Source organism: Diospyros lotus, chromosome 14 (genome assembly GCF_014633365.1).
Source record: "Diospyros lotus cultivar Yz01 chromosome 14, ASM1463336v1, whole genome shotgun sequence".
NCBI lineage: Eukaryota > Viridiplantae > Streptophyta > Magnoliopsida > Ericales > Ebenaceae > Diospyros > Diospyros lotus.
In genome coordinates, this window is record NC_068351.1 from 12,104,326 (window position 1) to 12,120,865 (window position 16,540).

The following is a 16,540-nucleotide window of genomic DNA, read 5'->3' on the forward strand; positions in this document are numbered from 1 at the left end:
TAATAGCCGATTAATCCCAAGAATCCCCTAAGCCCCTTGACATTTTGAGGCCTTGGCCACTTCAACATTGTTGCTACCTTGCTGGGATCAGTACTCACCCTTGCTTTAGATATAATGTGGCCCAAGTGCTCTACTTGTTCTTGTGCAATGGCACATTTTGACTCTCTAATATACAGTTGATTGAACCCAAGGACCTCAAAAGTGATTTTTAGGTGGTCGAGATGTTTAGCAAAGGATGGGTTGTAGACTAGAATATCATCAAAAAACACTAAGATAAATTGGCGCAAATAGGGTTCAAAAATCCAATTCATCAACACCTAGAAGGTTGCTGGGGTGTTGGTGAGACCAAAGGGCATAACTAGGAATTCATGGTGCCCTTGGTGGGTTTTGAATGTTGTTTTGTGGATGTCTCTTCATTCGAATTTGGTGATAGCCTGACCTAAGGTCTAATTTGGTAAAGACAATAGCATTCTTAAGCTCATCAAGTAGGTCCTCCACAATGGGTATTGGGAGCTTGTCCTTGATGGTTATAGAGTTTAGTTGACAATAGTCAACACCAAACCTCCATGTCCCATCTTTCTTTTTGACAAGTGATATGGGTGAGGCAAAAGGGCTGTTGTTTGGTTGGATGATGGATTTGTGCAACATATCTTTGATAAGTCTTTCAATTTCAGCTTTTTGTCTTGGAGGATATCAGTAGGACCTTAGGTTAACAGGCTTAGTGTTGGGTTTCAAGTTGATAGGGTGGTTAAAAGGTCTTTTGGGTGGTAGGGAATTGGGCTTCATGAAGAGGTCCTTATACTCAATTAAAAGCATATTAAGAGAGTCAGTCTCTTGTACCTTTCTTTGGACATGGGAGTGGCTGCTCACAGTGAATGCTAACTCCCCTTCTAGTTCTACATTGTCCCTTGTAAGTTCCATGGCTTGTATGGAGAACAATTGTGCCACTTTGGTGAATTTGCTTTTGAACATCCTTTGTAGCTTCTTACTCGAGATCATCTTGCATACTCCCACCTCATGATTACTTGCTAGGGTTTTCCTTCTTCCATTTTTCTCAAAAGTCACCTCCATTTTGTTAAAATCAAAGCTGATTGGACTAACTCCCTTCATTCAATCAACTCCCAGCACCACATCACAACCCCCCAACTTGAGCAATCTCAAATCAGTTGAGAAATTCTCCCCGTTCATCTCCCAACAAAATCCCTTACACGAGGATTGGCTCAAGACTTTACTGCTATTAGCTACTGTTATTGATAGGGGGTGAGATTGAGTGACTTCACACCCCAACCTCATTGCCGTAGCTTCATCCAAACTATCAATGAGCACCATTAGCAAATACATACCATGGACTTCCTTCCTTCATCGCACTCCAACCCTAAAACCAGGCATCTCCCATATCGTTCAAATAAGCAAAAGTGAGGGTGATCTTTTGCTGTTCTGGTATTTGATATAGGGAGAACATCCTCTCACATCTCTTTATTCACCATCTCGGATTCTCCCCCTCAAGAAATGGAATCTCCAATTTCGGCACAGGGAAAGTTGGCTAGTTACAATTAGCTTGAGCTCTAGCCTCCTTTCCCTTATATTTTCTCCCATCATTTTTGGTTCAAACTCAAATTTCGACGTCCCTATTGGTCGATGCTCCATTCCCATTTCGGGAAGGATGGGATCCGACCTCTCCCTAGGTGGAAACTCAGGCGAGAGCCTTACCGGTTGTTGGGATGCGAACATCCTCATGAATTGGGGCATTTGCGCCATCATTTGTTCTCGCATCAAAGCACGCTGTTCCCGGTTCTCTTCCCACCATCTCTCCATCGCTTGATCAATCCGAGTATCCACCCCTGTTCTAACAAACGATTTGAGAGTTCCCGGCCTTGTTTGCTTCTCCGCCATCACCGTTGTAACCTGCTGCAATTGGGACTCCATTTGCTTCATTCTCATTCCATCGGCCATGGCGATGAAAGATCAGTATTCGATTGACGCCCAGGAGTGTTGCTCTGATACCAAAATGTCAGCTTCCAATGGTTTTGATAGTGATTCTCGATCACTAGAAGGCCCGAGAAGGAAAGAGAGAGAGAAATAGAGAGAGAATTGGGAAGAGGAGAATAAAGAATTCGGGAGGAAGAGAGAATAGAGAGAGAAATTCAGAATTCTCTTAGAATTTGCATAATCCTTTGTGGAAAGAGGTCAATGATATTTATAGCTAATTCTAACCTCCTCCATGTGCGGATAACCGGTTACAAGCGTTGGGGAATGTACCAGCTGCTGATGCAGCAACAAACTTGGTACAATCTTATTCAGCCTACTTACGGCATATACTACTTCTACCCTCTACTATATTTAATTTCAGTTTTCTCCCCCCTTACACGTTAGTACATGACATAAACACAGCACAACACAACACAACAATGCCAAACTGGCCTTTTCATTGGCTTCCTGAACTTTTTGTTGTGAATGGCCTAGGGGTGGTTCAATTGAACTGTTAAAAGCTACAGAGATTTTGAATTTGCTTCAGGCTTCCAATTACTAGCCTGAAACCTGCTTTGTTAGGTTAGAGTTATACTGGACACTCTTGTCTGGCTACTGCATGACTGCAGATTGTATTGTATCTTATGCTAAGCACGCATCATGGTGGTTGATGGGATAGTTTAGTATGCACGTCAAATGGGAGTATTATGCTTATGTATGTCAGTCATCCAATTTTCACACTTTCTGAAGGTACAACTAGATTTCATATTTGTAAGTTAGTCTAAATTAATTCAGACAAGAATGTTGTTGACAAACTAAAATGAAGTTTCTTACGCATAGAAAGTTAATCTTGTGTATGGTGATTTAATTCTACCTGTAAATAATACTTGTCAAACTAGCCATGTTTGATATGCATTCTGTATCCTAGTATAACATCCAGTGGTTGGCACCATTGATTTTCAAACTTTGAAGAGTGCATGCAACTAGCAAACTTAGATGACTCTGTAAACATGGATTATACTCTTTGCATGCTGCAGTTTTTATCTTTTTCTATTTTTTTTAGACCCTTTTTCTTTTACTTTTTGTGTACGTTGGATGCTAGCTCAAGTTTGTTGCATGTCACATGCTAAATTTACAAACTGCTGATTTTTATGTTTCTATTGCTAACTTCTGTGCCTCAGTTATGCCTTATTATATAAATAATATGACTTTTTGTTATTTTTTGCCTCTGGCTTGCAGGTGATATCTCTTATTTCTTTATGAAGGATACAATACTTAAACTTGCTGACATAATCACCCTTGCTTGTCGAAATAAGTCCAACACAGAACATGTAAGTTGTGGAAGACACTCCCGTTGGTGGCTGTACTGATGATTTGAATTTTATTTCATTTATTTGTTCACAAATGACTGAAATTTGCATATTGCTTGGTTACTTTTCATAGTAAGTTCAACTGTGTATGTTCTGCATAGTTATTTCTTGGGCGGAAACATGATCCATTTTACTTAGCCATTTATATTACTTTGCGAATTGTTTTGTTTTAATTCATGTAGTTCATTATATTGTTTGAGGAGAGTTTTGGCCAGTAATTATATTCATAAAAGCCAGGGTTCTTTGTCCTTACAAGATGTGCTCTCCAAGGATCATTATATCATTGATATGCTATTCCAGTAGTGAGCTTAAAAAGAACAGATAATTCAGTTATGTTTCTGAAACATGGCAGGAAGAATTGGAAGCAAATGAAAAAGGTTCGGAAGCAAAAATTAAAACCATAAAAATGTTAATGCAAACTCAGTAGTTAAGTAATTGAATATGTTTGAGGTCCATACATACTTTTAGGTGAAGGCAAAAGTAATTAATTTGACAGTGGAGTCAACATGAAACAAAAAAGAGGTATTAAGCAATCAATCTTACCAAACACAAGTGCTTATTTAGGTCTCACTAGAACAAAATTCACTAAGGTTACGTTTGGTTGGACAAAAACGGTTTTGAAGGGAATGGGACTGGGAATGGCAATGGAATGGAATGTGTATTCCATTCCATTGCCATGTTTGATACAGGCAGGAATGGTTTCATTCCATTCCCATGTTTGATATGCCTTGATTTCTATGGAATGGAAAAAGAAAAAAATTAGCAATTGACAAGAATGCCCTTTTACATTATAAAATTGAAAAATCTTATAAAAAATAGTTTATAATTTCAAAAAATCATTTAATTACCGAATTTATCCTAAAAAAATTATTTTCTTTTTTTTAAACTAAAAATGTTTAAAGATTGAATAAAAATAAAATTCAATTCGCACAAAAAAATTTATATAATTGAAAAATTATTTTTTTTAATTTTTGGGAAAAATGTGTAATGGAAAAAAACATATTTTGGTAATTACTTAATACAATTGGACATAAATTTGATAATGGCAAGTTTTAACAAAAAGTATTCAATATGAAAGCGTTCAAAATACAAACAATCCATAAACATGTATTCAAACATCCGAAATACATAATTGCCATAAAAAGTACCTGTAACCTGTTCATTGCGAACATTCCAACAAAAGCAATCCAACTATATATGCAAAATACTAGTATCAAAACAATAGTCTAAACAAAAGTGAAGTGTCAAACAACCAAATCAATCAAGGACATGTTGAACCCGTATTGTTTTTTCATGGTCTGGAATTGTGGAAAACACAAACAAGAGAAGGGTTACTAGATATCTTGATTGAAGCATCCATCTTTTTGGCAACTGACAAACCCTCAACCCTTCCTAGCTGCTCACAAACCTGTGCTTGTCGTTTGTTAATTGCCACCTTAGTTGCCAAACTACCCACATGGGATCCCAACTTGTCTGTGGCCCTACAACAACAACAACAACATATCCAGCCGTTATCCCACTATGTGGGGTTGGCTACATGAATTCTTGACTTTTATGTGGGTTACATCCCAACAGATAGTTTGTCTAGAATTCATATTTGGATCCGACTAGGTTTTATGCTGGCTGTCAGCTACTTAACGCAACCCTCCTCCTTTATTCGGGCTTGAGACCGGCAGTGGATAATATTCCCTGGCGGAGTAATAATGAAATGAAGTTTGAACACCATCTTCACATGGAGAAGTTTCATGAGATGGTGGTGGGTGGTGAATGAAGATAATTGATATAGTTGTGTTCCATCACTTAGTTGATATGGTGAAACCAACAAGTACAATATGGAAACACAACATATTGGTGTGCGTACTTGGCCTTGTCTGTGGCCCTGACAAGGCCATTTTCAAGTGAGGTTGCCACCTCCTTTGGCTAGTGCAAATAGGCCTAATCACTACCTGCTGACAATGTTTCATTGGTGTGCGTACTTGGCAACTAAGTAGACAAGATGGAAGCATTGGACTCCGTGCTAAGATCTGCTGGCTCCTCCAAGTCATTTGGGACATTTCCAGCATCCAACTTGTCCACCATAGCATCTGCCGCTTGTGCATCTTTACCCGTGGCGTGGTCTTTACCAAATATTAGGCAAAGTTCCTCAAAATGAAGAAGCCACTTGTTTCTAAACAACAGCTTTCTTGTTGGACTGCATGCATAGAAAAAAAAAAATGATTGTTAATTATTTCATTTACATACACGACATCCTTCCCAAAGAAGAGGAGAAGATCTGGTCGTGGTTGTGCTAACGATGGAGGTGGCGGTGGCCAGATCTGGTTACTGGAGTAGGAGACAGGCTGATGCAGTATGGGAAGAGGGATCAACAAAGCAAGTGCAAAATTGGGTGAAAACAGTGTAAGATTAATTCTGGAATGGAGATCTTAAAATTAGGGTTTAAGAAATGCTCAAAGTTGAAATAGAATAAAATGGCTGCCTGCAAAGTCTCTTAAAAGACTATTTATACTGGGTTACTAATCCTTGACCACATAGGAATCCTAGTGCTTGGTCACAAGGAATCCATCTAATCTAAGGAATCTATCTTTTTTTTTTTAATAGTCACATGACTACTTATTAAAACTAAAAAATAAAAAAGGTATCTAAAACTTAAGTCATTAAGTACCAAGCATAATTAAACGAATAAAAGAAATAAAAACACTAATAATTAAAAAATTGCTCCTGCATCACGGATGGCAAAGGAAGAAGGGCAAGGAGGAGACAGTTAGCAGCGAAGAAGGGTCCAGATCCAGATCTGGCTGCGGTTGAGTTGGCGGCAACGGCGACAGCAATGGCCAGATCTAGTTGTGGGAGGAGGAGGTAGATAGTTGTCGGTGGAAGAAGAAGAAGAGTAAAAAGTAGAAGAAGAGGAGAAGATGGGTTCACGAAGAATAAAAATGAATAAGAATAAGAAGAGATGGGTGGGTTCGTGGGTGTTCAAGGAGGGGAAAGAAGGAGATGGGTGCACCCGTTCCATCAATTGGAGGGAATGACCCATTCCATTCCTTTGATGCAACCAAACGTGTTTTCAAGGGATTAACATTCCTTCCCCCCTGGTTCCACCCAACCAAACGTAGCGTAAGGGTGTGTTTGAGAGAGGGGTGTGGAATGAAATCGGATGGAATGTAATTAGATGAAATGAGGTTTTCATTGTCTGGGAGGAATATTATTAATAATGGAAAGGAATGTAATTGGAAGGAGAGGTTTCCATTCTTTCCCCTCAAAAGCTCTATTTTTTGTCTCTGCCAATTTGGGAGAGGATGGATGGAATGGAAGTGATGAGAAATTTTTAATGTGTTTATGGACAAAACTAGCCTCAATATTTTTATATCCATCTTTTTTATAATCCATTATGAGGGTATATTTGTCATTTGTTATTTAATAGTTTTCCATTCCATGCATTTTCATAGCTGTCTCAATGAGGAGAAAGTATTTTACATTACTATCCATCCTTTCCTCTCACAAACAAGGAGAAAAGATCTTCCATTTCATTTCACTTGTTTTGTTCCATTCATTTTCATATCATTACATTCCCTTCCATTACTAAATTTCTCCCAATCATGGCCTAAATTATCATAATTAGTATTGATTATGATATTAATCGTAAGGAAAAATGAAGAATTTTATGAAGGATGCAGGTTATTAGGAAGGTCTGACCTACTTCTGTCTTCTTGATACAATTTGGTCTTTTTGACCAAAAGAGGTAGTACTCTTTTCCTTGGGTTGAATAGAAATGGCTTATTTAATAGAAAGTGTGTGTGTGTGTTTTTGTTTTTTAGGGGGGGGGGGGGGGGGTGGGGTGGTAGACACCTCATTTTTGGTATGGTTTGCAGCACCTTTAGTGAGTGTCGGTGCTTTTTGATATGTCATGTTGAAGCACTAGCATAATTTTTCGTCATTGTTTCATGTTGGTTTATCAGGAAACAAAAAGGTCTAGACCTGATTAAAATAGCAAAAGATACTTAAGATTAGATTAGAATAGCAAACAAAACCAACACAAGAGAATTAGGAGGCATTTTGATGTTTAAAAAATACTTCTAAGAAGCTTCCTAGATTGCTGAAGAGACAGTCTAAGTGGTCTTAGACTTAGAATAGTTGAATACTTGTTGGATTTGGTTCCAAATAGCTTTCTCACGCCCTTCCATGTAAACACATTCAAGTTTTTGAGCTTTTGCAAACTTCTATAGAATTTTCTTTTATCATTTTTTAGTTAAATAACAGATATATATATATAAGAAGCTTCCTCAAGGGGGTGAACCCTATCCAACAACTTGTAAACTACTTACAAGGATAGATCATCTAAAAGAAGCAAAATGGGTTCCAAGGGGGAGTGATAAGCCTCCCTAACTCAACAAAAGGAAGGAAATTGCGGATGGTTGTGGAAAAAAATTCTGTGCTCCACATGCCTGAAAGCTCTCCTTATCCTCTCGCACCATATGTACTACATCAAAACACAAAAATGATTAATCCTCCAAGAGCTACTTTTTCTCTGGCTAGGGCAAGCCTACCTCTAAGAACAAAGACCTTAAGCACATAAATTCAACCATTGTACATCTGAAAAAGAGTGAAACAAACTCCAAATATCACAAACAAATGGGTGGAGGCTCCATAAAGGAGAGAAAAATAGGCTAAAATATCACGAAAGCTTGATTCTGCTTCTTTTTTTTTTTACTTTTTTTTTTGGGCACATTTTTGTTGTTTCTAATTCTTTTGTCATTTTCCTCATGTTTTAACTGAAACTATACATTAATTTGAAATTGTGATCTTTGCTTAATGTCTCTTGCTTCTACTTTTTGGGAAGGTTGGGTTGATGGTTCTCTACTGTGTTTCCAGTTTGTTCTCATGGACTGGTTTTTTCTTGTTCTTTCTTTCTTTTCCCCTAAATTTTGAAAAACCAAACTGCATTTTGTTGAATCCGTCATCCTAGATTTGAGTCAGTTCACTGTATCTGTGACGAGGGAATTCTATTGATGACTTGTGACTTTCTTCTGGGCAGCCAGATGCTTCATGACATCAATATGCTTGATGATTGTTGTTAGCCTTGTGTTTGAGCTTTAGTTGCCCCAATTTTTTTTAATATTGAGTTAGCGGTGAGATTTGAACTCAAAACCTTCGCTTACTTTAATAACAAGTTGAATTGTTAATCACAATCTTATCTAAAACCTTAAGCATCAAACTTAGCCCCCCCCCCCCCCAAAAAAAAAAAAAAAAGGCTTAAGCTGGTAGATAAAGGGTTAACTTTATCTATTATATTATTATTTTTATTCTCAACAAGGTGTAATACATCTAGACTCTTATTTGGAATCTGTGCATCATAACTGCAATCTGCTGAGTGAGACCATATTTGTGCTTTTTTCTTCTAATATTTTTTTCTCCTACTATATTTTTTATTTAAAAAGTAGGAGGGAGTAAATGTGTTTTCTAGAACTCTCTTCTGATTACTTTTCAATTTAATAATCTATCGACATACATATTAACTTGTCTGGTTTTCTCAACCAATTGAATCATTTATATATTTTTTATGTAAAAATCTGCAGCTTCAGAAATGTATTGGGTCTGCTGTTATGGCAATAGGGCCAGAGAAGATACTTACCCTTTTACCCATCAACCCTGATGGTGAAGATCTCTCCAGTTCAAATGTGTGGTTGATACCTATTTTAAGGAATTATGTTGTTGGGTCCTCCTTGCGGTTTTTTATGGATCACATTGTGCCTCTTGCAGAATCCTTTGAGCACGGTCATGCCTCAGGTATCAACTGAAATTACAGAAATTGTTGCCTTTAAATTTGGTAGAGGTTATACTTATAGATTTTGGCTTCTGCATAATTCTCAATGGTCATGGCTTTTTGTAATCTTCTGATGTTCTCTTATTCAATTAAGCAGACTCTAGAAGACTAGCATATCAATTTATTCCCTGAAGGTTGAATTACTGCTGTAAAAACTGGTCATAGTTTAGAATTTGCATCATTCTGATTTTAAAGAAAATGATTAATATCCTCTTTGAAGAAATCATTTTTTACAGTTACACTCTTTAAGATGGTGTTAGGTAATTTTTCTTAAAGCTGTTGCAACTTGTATCATGGTCATTTTCTGATCCTCCTTTCCTGATACACTCCTGTGATTGCAAGTACTTTCTGTTTCTTTATTGGCTTTTGATTATTTTGATTCCATTTCTCTTTTTAAGGTAACTAACTGGAGAGATACTTAAGGATTGCCACTTTTGTGGAAGCTATATGCAAGGAAAACTGCAACAGATTAAAACTACAACCCCTTACCAACGATCAATTTTTGTTTCTTTTGCATGTATACAGCTGAAGTGTTTCCATTTCTTAAAAGAAAATGGCAGAAAACATTGTTGAGAACAGAAATCAAAATTTCAATGTTTAAACCAAAAGATACTGCAACTGGGTGAAGCTCTCTGAAACATTCCAAAACAATTTTTTTTCAATAAATAGGAAAACATTGAAGTCGAGTTATTTTTATTTATCATTTTTTATTATATGAATGTATTTGAGAAGAAAATAATTCTCCATTTTACATATTAAAGGTTTTGTAAATGCAAAGTAGAAGAAAGATATAAAGTTCAAGAGAAACTGGATAATTATTTATTCTCTTGCTTTGTTATTGCATGTTGATTGCTTCTATATATATATATATACATATATTATGATCCAGAACTTTTGTGAACCCCAATCTACAACTAATGAATTAAAATTTTGACTCTTTGTCTTTTACTCCAAAGGTATCTAGGAACATTTTAGCATTTATATTGTAATTTTATTTGTTGGAACCTTTTGCACGAACTTATTTGTTTGATGCTAATTTAGTGGCAGTTGAATTAACTTCAGACTTATCTGTGTAACCTTTAAGTGATGATGTATACACCACAAAAATATTTAATTATTCAGTTAATTAACTCTTGCAAATTTTTATGTAGATTTCACTTTTTGTTTCTAAATAGGTTTTCTAATTCTCCAAATTTTTACTATTTCCCTTGTGTTTCTATAACATTTTTGAAAATTTATGGAAAACATTTCCGTTTTCAGGCTAATAAAAAATTGCACATTGAAATGTAAATTTGAACTTTGCTCCTTCCCATAACTATTTCACTGGACAAATTTATAAAGATTCAGAGAAGTGGCAAATTTCTCTCCAAGCGAAACATAAAAAGTTTGAAACCTAGACCCATTGTTTATAGAGATCCTTTGTTCCTATCCTCCTTTTATACATTTTTGAAAGTGAGTTGATTCTTTTTTCCAGCGCCAAACTGATTGGGCCATGATCCAGTTCTATGCACTCCCTTATGACAGCAGCCTTAAACCCAGTTTTCACACAAGGCAATTTCTGGAACCAGGCTCACATGCTCTACAGAAAAATTTACAAATCACATACTCCATAACTTGTATATGAATGAATGGTGAATTGCTGGTTCTTCACCTTTCTATGCATGAATTGGAATCAAGCCTCTTCCCTAATAATGAAATGACGAGAATTGAGTCTGAAAGAGCTACCTTGGTAGGAATCCCCATTTCAAGAACGCTCTTTCATTTCATGGGAAGGATATATGTTCTCCGTCATTAGTAGTAAGAACCTTTTGTCATGACCTTAGGAGTAATAGATGGGCAATATTATAATAAGCTTATAATAGTTTGTTAGGAGATATTTTGCAATTTTTTAAGAACACATGGGTGCTGTTAGGAATTCAGTTAGCAGTCAGATTTGCCTATAAAATGGCTACTGTAAGAGGAGGGGATTATTATGTGAAATGATATTGAATTCTCTCAATTTTTCTCTCATGAATTCTCTCTCAAATGTTCTCTGATTTCTCCATCATTTTCTGCTAATTTCTCTCCCCCTCTTTGTTCTGCTGCAAGTCTCCCGCATTCCCATCTATAATCTCCCTCCTTCTGTCCAACTCTGCCTCAATCCAGTTCTGTTATTGGTCTTAATTCACTTGGATCCTTTCGATTTCAATCCAAACCCTAGGTTAAAACCCTAGGCACATGACAATTTGGTATCAGAGCAACCAATTCTCGGAAGCTCTTCGCCTGTCGTTTTTTGGAAGTTTATCGTAGATTAGTGATTTTCAGAAGTTTTAATAGGCCAGTGATTATTGGAATGTGGTTTCAAAATTGTGAATCACAAGTTGGTTTCAAAAGTTGCGCATCGTTTCTGGCGAATTCAAGTAGCAGTGTTAGAGGCGAGTTAGGCTACTAAAGGCGACTTTGAAGGATCGAGTGAATCACAGGAAGTTGATTGTCGGCAGATCGATTGCCAGCAGTTGCTATAGCGTGCAATTCAGGAGGGCGACCTCAGAAGTAGAGTTCGACGACTCTAGTGAATTGATTGAGTAGCGACTTCTAGGGTCCAGTGAATTCAACGGAATCAGAAATTCTAACAAGTGACCAAGGTGACTTCCAGAAACGATTCAAGTAGAGTCACTTGAATTCCGAAGCCGAGCCAGTGGTCCTCTAGCCATTGGGCGATGATTGGGGTGTGGGTTGTGGCTGTTTTAAGTCTTGATTGGCGGCGGGTGCAACGATTCTCAGGTTGTTGACTTCTCCATTCCATCATTGCTAATTTCTGGTGCAGTGAATCTGGTCATCCTTGTTCGATAGTGAAATGTGAAGCAGAGCAAAGTAGTTTCAGCTCAGAATTGAAGACGACGCGGGTCGGGAGAGTTCGACAATGATATCGAGTTGAATTTGAAGGTAGAATTAGAGACGACTACAATTCTGGTAATTTTACTAGCTGGTCAAGGTTCGACTATTGATAGATGATTGTTGTGAAATTCAGAAGTTTGTTCGACTTTTGGAGGTGAGTAGGCTAGGCGTTTTCGACGGTAATTCTGGCGAGTATAGGGAGTGGGTGATCCTTAGAAATCGATTCCGACGCATGGAGGTTGAACATTGGCTAGTATCTGAGGCCCGAAAGTGGAAGACGAAGCAGATTTAAGAAGTTGCAAAATTCTGGTGATCGCAACAAGAAGCAGAGTCAGTCAACTTTTGGCGATCTAGGTAGTAGAACAAGGCCATGCGACTTTGGTGATACGGTAATTCCAATATGACATTATAATTGTGCAGAATAGTTGAGTCTTTGATAGTGAAGTAGAATGAGAAATTTTCTGAGCTGATCAAGTGGCAAGAGGCAATTTGGGGAGCTGAGTTAGAGGTGACCCCCAGGCTACCGATTTCTCAATTCCAACTATGATAGTGGCGGATTAAGGATTGCTGAGGTTAGATCTTTGTAATTATTGGAAGCAATTGCAAACAAGGCGGATTAGGTTTTTTGGAAATTAGCCTCAAGTTCGATTGGACTAATTAGTTCAGAGGTGATCTCTGGAGGCTGTAATAGGACCGATTGAGTCATAGGAGGCTGTCAAGCAGTTCCTTGGTCTTCAACTTGTCCAATTCATAAGATGTCAACCATGGGGAGCAGTGTACACATGGAACAATTGGAGTCTCAATTGCAGCAGAAGAATACTGTGTTTTTAGTTGGATTCAACATAAATCGTGAGGAGTTTGGCCATAATCATGAGACATGGGAAAAGAAATTAGATAATAAGTTCAGTCAAATGCGTGAGGAAACAAGCAATGTGATACACAAAACATGCGAGGAAATAGGTCATATGTTTCGCGAGCAGCTGCAGGAGTTTGCGATGATGCTGTCCAAGGGGTATCATCTTAGCATTCCAGCTGAATTCTTCGATAAACTAAGAAGAGATGCTTCTGGTGATTATTGTTGAAGTTCTAACCAAGAGATGATTGACCTAGACAATCAATCATCAAGATTGAATGACCGTAACGGAGAGCTCTTGAAGAAGGATGTGGTTAAGGAAGCATTACGGCTTCACGAATTCTTTAAAATGCAACAGTATAAGGAGAAGTCTAGATTATGGGAAAATGATTCATTGTGTTAGAATTATTTATAATTATTATGTGTGTTTTATTTGTAATTAAGTTAAGCCCATAGATGATTAAGGCCTGTTATGCCAATTATAAATAATAAGATAAGAGAGGCTAATCTCTTAAGTTTGTCTCTCATAATTATTTTCTCACATGGTATCAGAGCCATCGATGAGAAAAACTTTAGCCGTCGCTATGTATCTTTTTCCAACGACCGTTAAACCCTAGCCGTCACCGTCACTGCCTATATTAGAACCCCACTGTTCGACCACCACCTGATAACACCGCCACCACCATAAGGTTCGGCGCCGCAGGACCACCCACGCGCTCCCAAGCACCGCCGCCACTCGTTGCTTTTGCCTCTAAGTGCCAGCGCGTTCGTCGGTAGTTTTTCTCCGTCTTCTCTAAATCTGACCTTCGACGACCCCTAAAGCTACTTTTGGTGTCAAAGTCCTCGCCATGTCTGATCTTAGTGATGTGATTTCTGCCAGTGCTACTTCGCTCCGATTTCTACTGTTGCCTCTACTGCCTCTCAATCCTTTATTGTCTCCAATCTTGGGATGGCCAATATCACTACTGTCAAGTTGATAGAATCTGCCAATTTTCTCTCATGGGCAGCCTCTTTCAAAATGTGGTTCAAAGGGCAAAGCCAAGCGAATCATCTTACCATAAAAGCTAAAAGTGTGCCGGAAGCTAATTGGGCTAGATGGGAACAAGTTGATGCCCGGTTATGTAGCCTCTTATAACAGTCTATTGATCCGTCCATCATGCAGCTCTTTTGCCCCTTCGAAACTTGTGTTGATGTGTGGAAGGAAGCCGAAGAGTGTTATACAAATGACATCCAACGTTTATACACTCTAATATCAAGAATCTCAAGCAGGAGTTGTCCATGGACTCTTATCTAAGGTAGGTTCGGGCTCTCATGCAAGAATTTGATGCTCTTCTTCCTCTTACTATGACTTGCACCGAACAGATTGCTCAATGAGAAATTTTTTATGGTTGTTTCTCTCTCTGGCCAGAAACCAGAGTTTGACGCTATCAGGCATCAAATCTTGACTAGCTCCGTTAATCCTAACATGAAGGACTCTTTTAAACGGTTGTTAAATATGACAGGTGCGCATGGTATGTCCTCTTCTTCTCATGTTGTTCTTCCAGTCGAATCTTTAGCTCTTGTGTCTCAAGCTTCCACCGTAGGAGGAATTAGAGGACGCAATAATGGTCGCCGCAGTGTACCTTTTGTAAGAAATCGAGTCATCTTGAGGACAAATGTTAGAAGAAACATGGTTGGATAGGTGCTCCAGCTGCATCATCTACAATGCAGCTCATGTCTTTCAGAGCGATCCTAGTCCTGCTGAATCTTCACCAGGTTCGCAATTGGTACCTATGTTTGCAGCTGAGTATGATGCCTTTCTGAAGTTCCAGTGTAAGAGCCCACTATCGAATATTCTCGCTAGCATAGGATATTTAAAAGGAGTTCATCACAGAGATGATATAGAACAAACCATGAATAAACAGACAACTCATTTCATTACTAGCAGCGGGAACTAAATTAAGGTTCAGTTACACTTTCAAAACACATGAGTTTGGGCTCGAAGGCCATACAAAATAAATAAGAGGCTCTAATGTTAACTAACAAAATCAAAGTCATTTCATCTCAAGCCTCACCAAAATACTAATCAGGATCTTCCAGTTAGGACGTGTCTCCGTACACTACTATATCTGGGCCTTAGTCCCACTGGACTCGCCCCCAATAATAGCTTTTCCTTTACCTAGAATGGCAAAGAAGATCAAGTGAACCACAAGGCTCAGCAAGTTCGAGGAATAATAAATAATGAAAAGAATCCAAGAATATGGTAATACCAAAAAGAGTACTCAAGAACTTAACAATTATATATAAGATTCATATTTTAGGACTTGATCAATTCCAAGTTAAATGCATCATGCCACCATGTAACACTATGCAAATGTGCATATAAAATTTAATATCAATATCAAATCTCGTAGGCTCGCAAACCATCAATCAACATATGCCAAGTGTATTATATAAACAAAATCTCACAAATAAATATGGAGCCAACCTGCTAGGCTATGGCCACCTCGTCCCGTGCCAGGTGCTCTAGGATACCCTTTCCCTCCATGCAAAATAGTAAGTGCGCAAGATTTATATATATATATATATAACATGTACGTGTATACATCATGTATGCATTTGCCAACCACATGCATTTAAATTTTTGTTTCCTCAATATTCATAATTTCAACACCATTTACCCATACCTGGTATTTTACCATCATTAGATAATTCAACATATCTTACTTCATAACATTTAGCACGTTCAAAATGTAAATTATAACACACGAACAATTTTTGGGAGATGCTATTTAGGGTTAAATCTTGATTCACCATTTGAGGAGTAATATATATTTAATATGCTATTTTTTCCATTATATAATCTCTGATGATTCATTTAATAATTATTGTAAATTGACATTGATATGTATTTTGGAAAAATTAAATGGGGTATTCAGATTTTAGCATATATATTTCTAAACAAGATTGAGAAAATATAATTCTCTATTTCTTGAAAATAATACAATGATTTCCCTTTTCTCTTTATAGAGGAAGAGAATAATATAAAAGGAAAATAATAAAAAAGAAATAGGAATATACATAGAATATACATAGAATCTAAGATATACAAAGAATATTCTATATCCAAGAAATATTTCTATTTCTACACTCCCCCTCAAGCTGGCTTGAAGATATCTTTCATGGCAAGCTTGCTCACAAGATTCTCAAACTGAGTTCTATGTACTCCTTTTGTAAGAATGTCAGTCACTTGGTCAATTGTTGGAATGTAGGGCATACAAATTACTCCATTATCAATTTTTTCCTTAATAAAGTGTTTATCCACCTCTACATGTTTTGTCCTGTCATGGAGAACTGGATTATGAGCAATAGATATTGCAGCTTTATTATCACAGTAAACTTTAGCTGGAAGGGAAATGGAGACCCTCAAGTCTGATAGAAGCCTTTTTATCCACATGACCTCACAAATACCATGGGCAATTGCACGAAATTCAGCTTCAGCATTGCTTCTGGCCACCACATTTTGTTTCTTACTCCTCCAAGTAACAAGATTGTCTCCCACAAAAGTGCAATAACCTGATGTAGATCTTCGGTCAGTTATACTACCTGCCCAGTCCGCATCTGTATAAGCCTCTACATAAAGATGTCCACGTTTTCTAAAAGGTAGACCTT

General features: G+C 37.6%; 1 protein-coding gene across 3 annotated transcripts in view; it reads left to right on the plus strand.

Moving 5' to 3' along the window:
* The window catches only part of LOC127789963 (uncharacterized), an 82,491-nt gene that overhangs the window by 24,891 nt on the left and 41,060 nt on the right, over positions 1 to 16,540 (plus strand). For all 3 annotated transcript variants that reach the window (XM_052319089.1, XM_052319090.1, XM_052319091.1), the window contains 2 exons: positions 3,208 to 3,299; positions 8,912 to 9,122. In XM_052319089.1, coding sequence (XP_052175049.1) covers positions 3,208 to 3,299; positions 8,912 to 9,122 — 303 coding nt within the window. The remainder of the gene's footprint in view (positions 1 to 3,207; positions 3,300 to 8,911; positions 9,123 to 16,540) is intronic.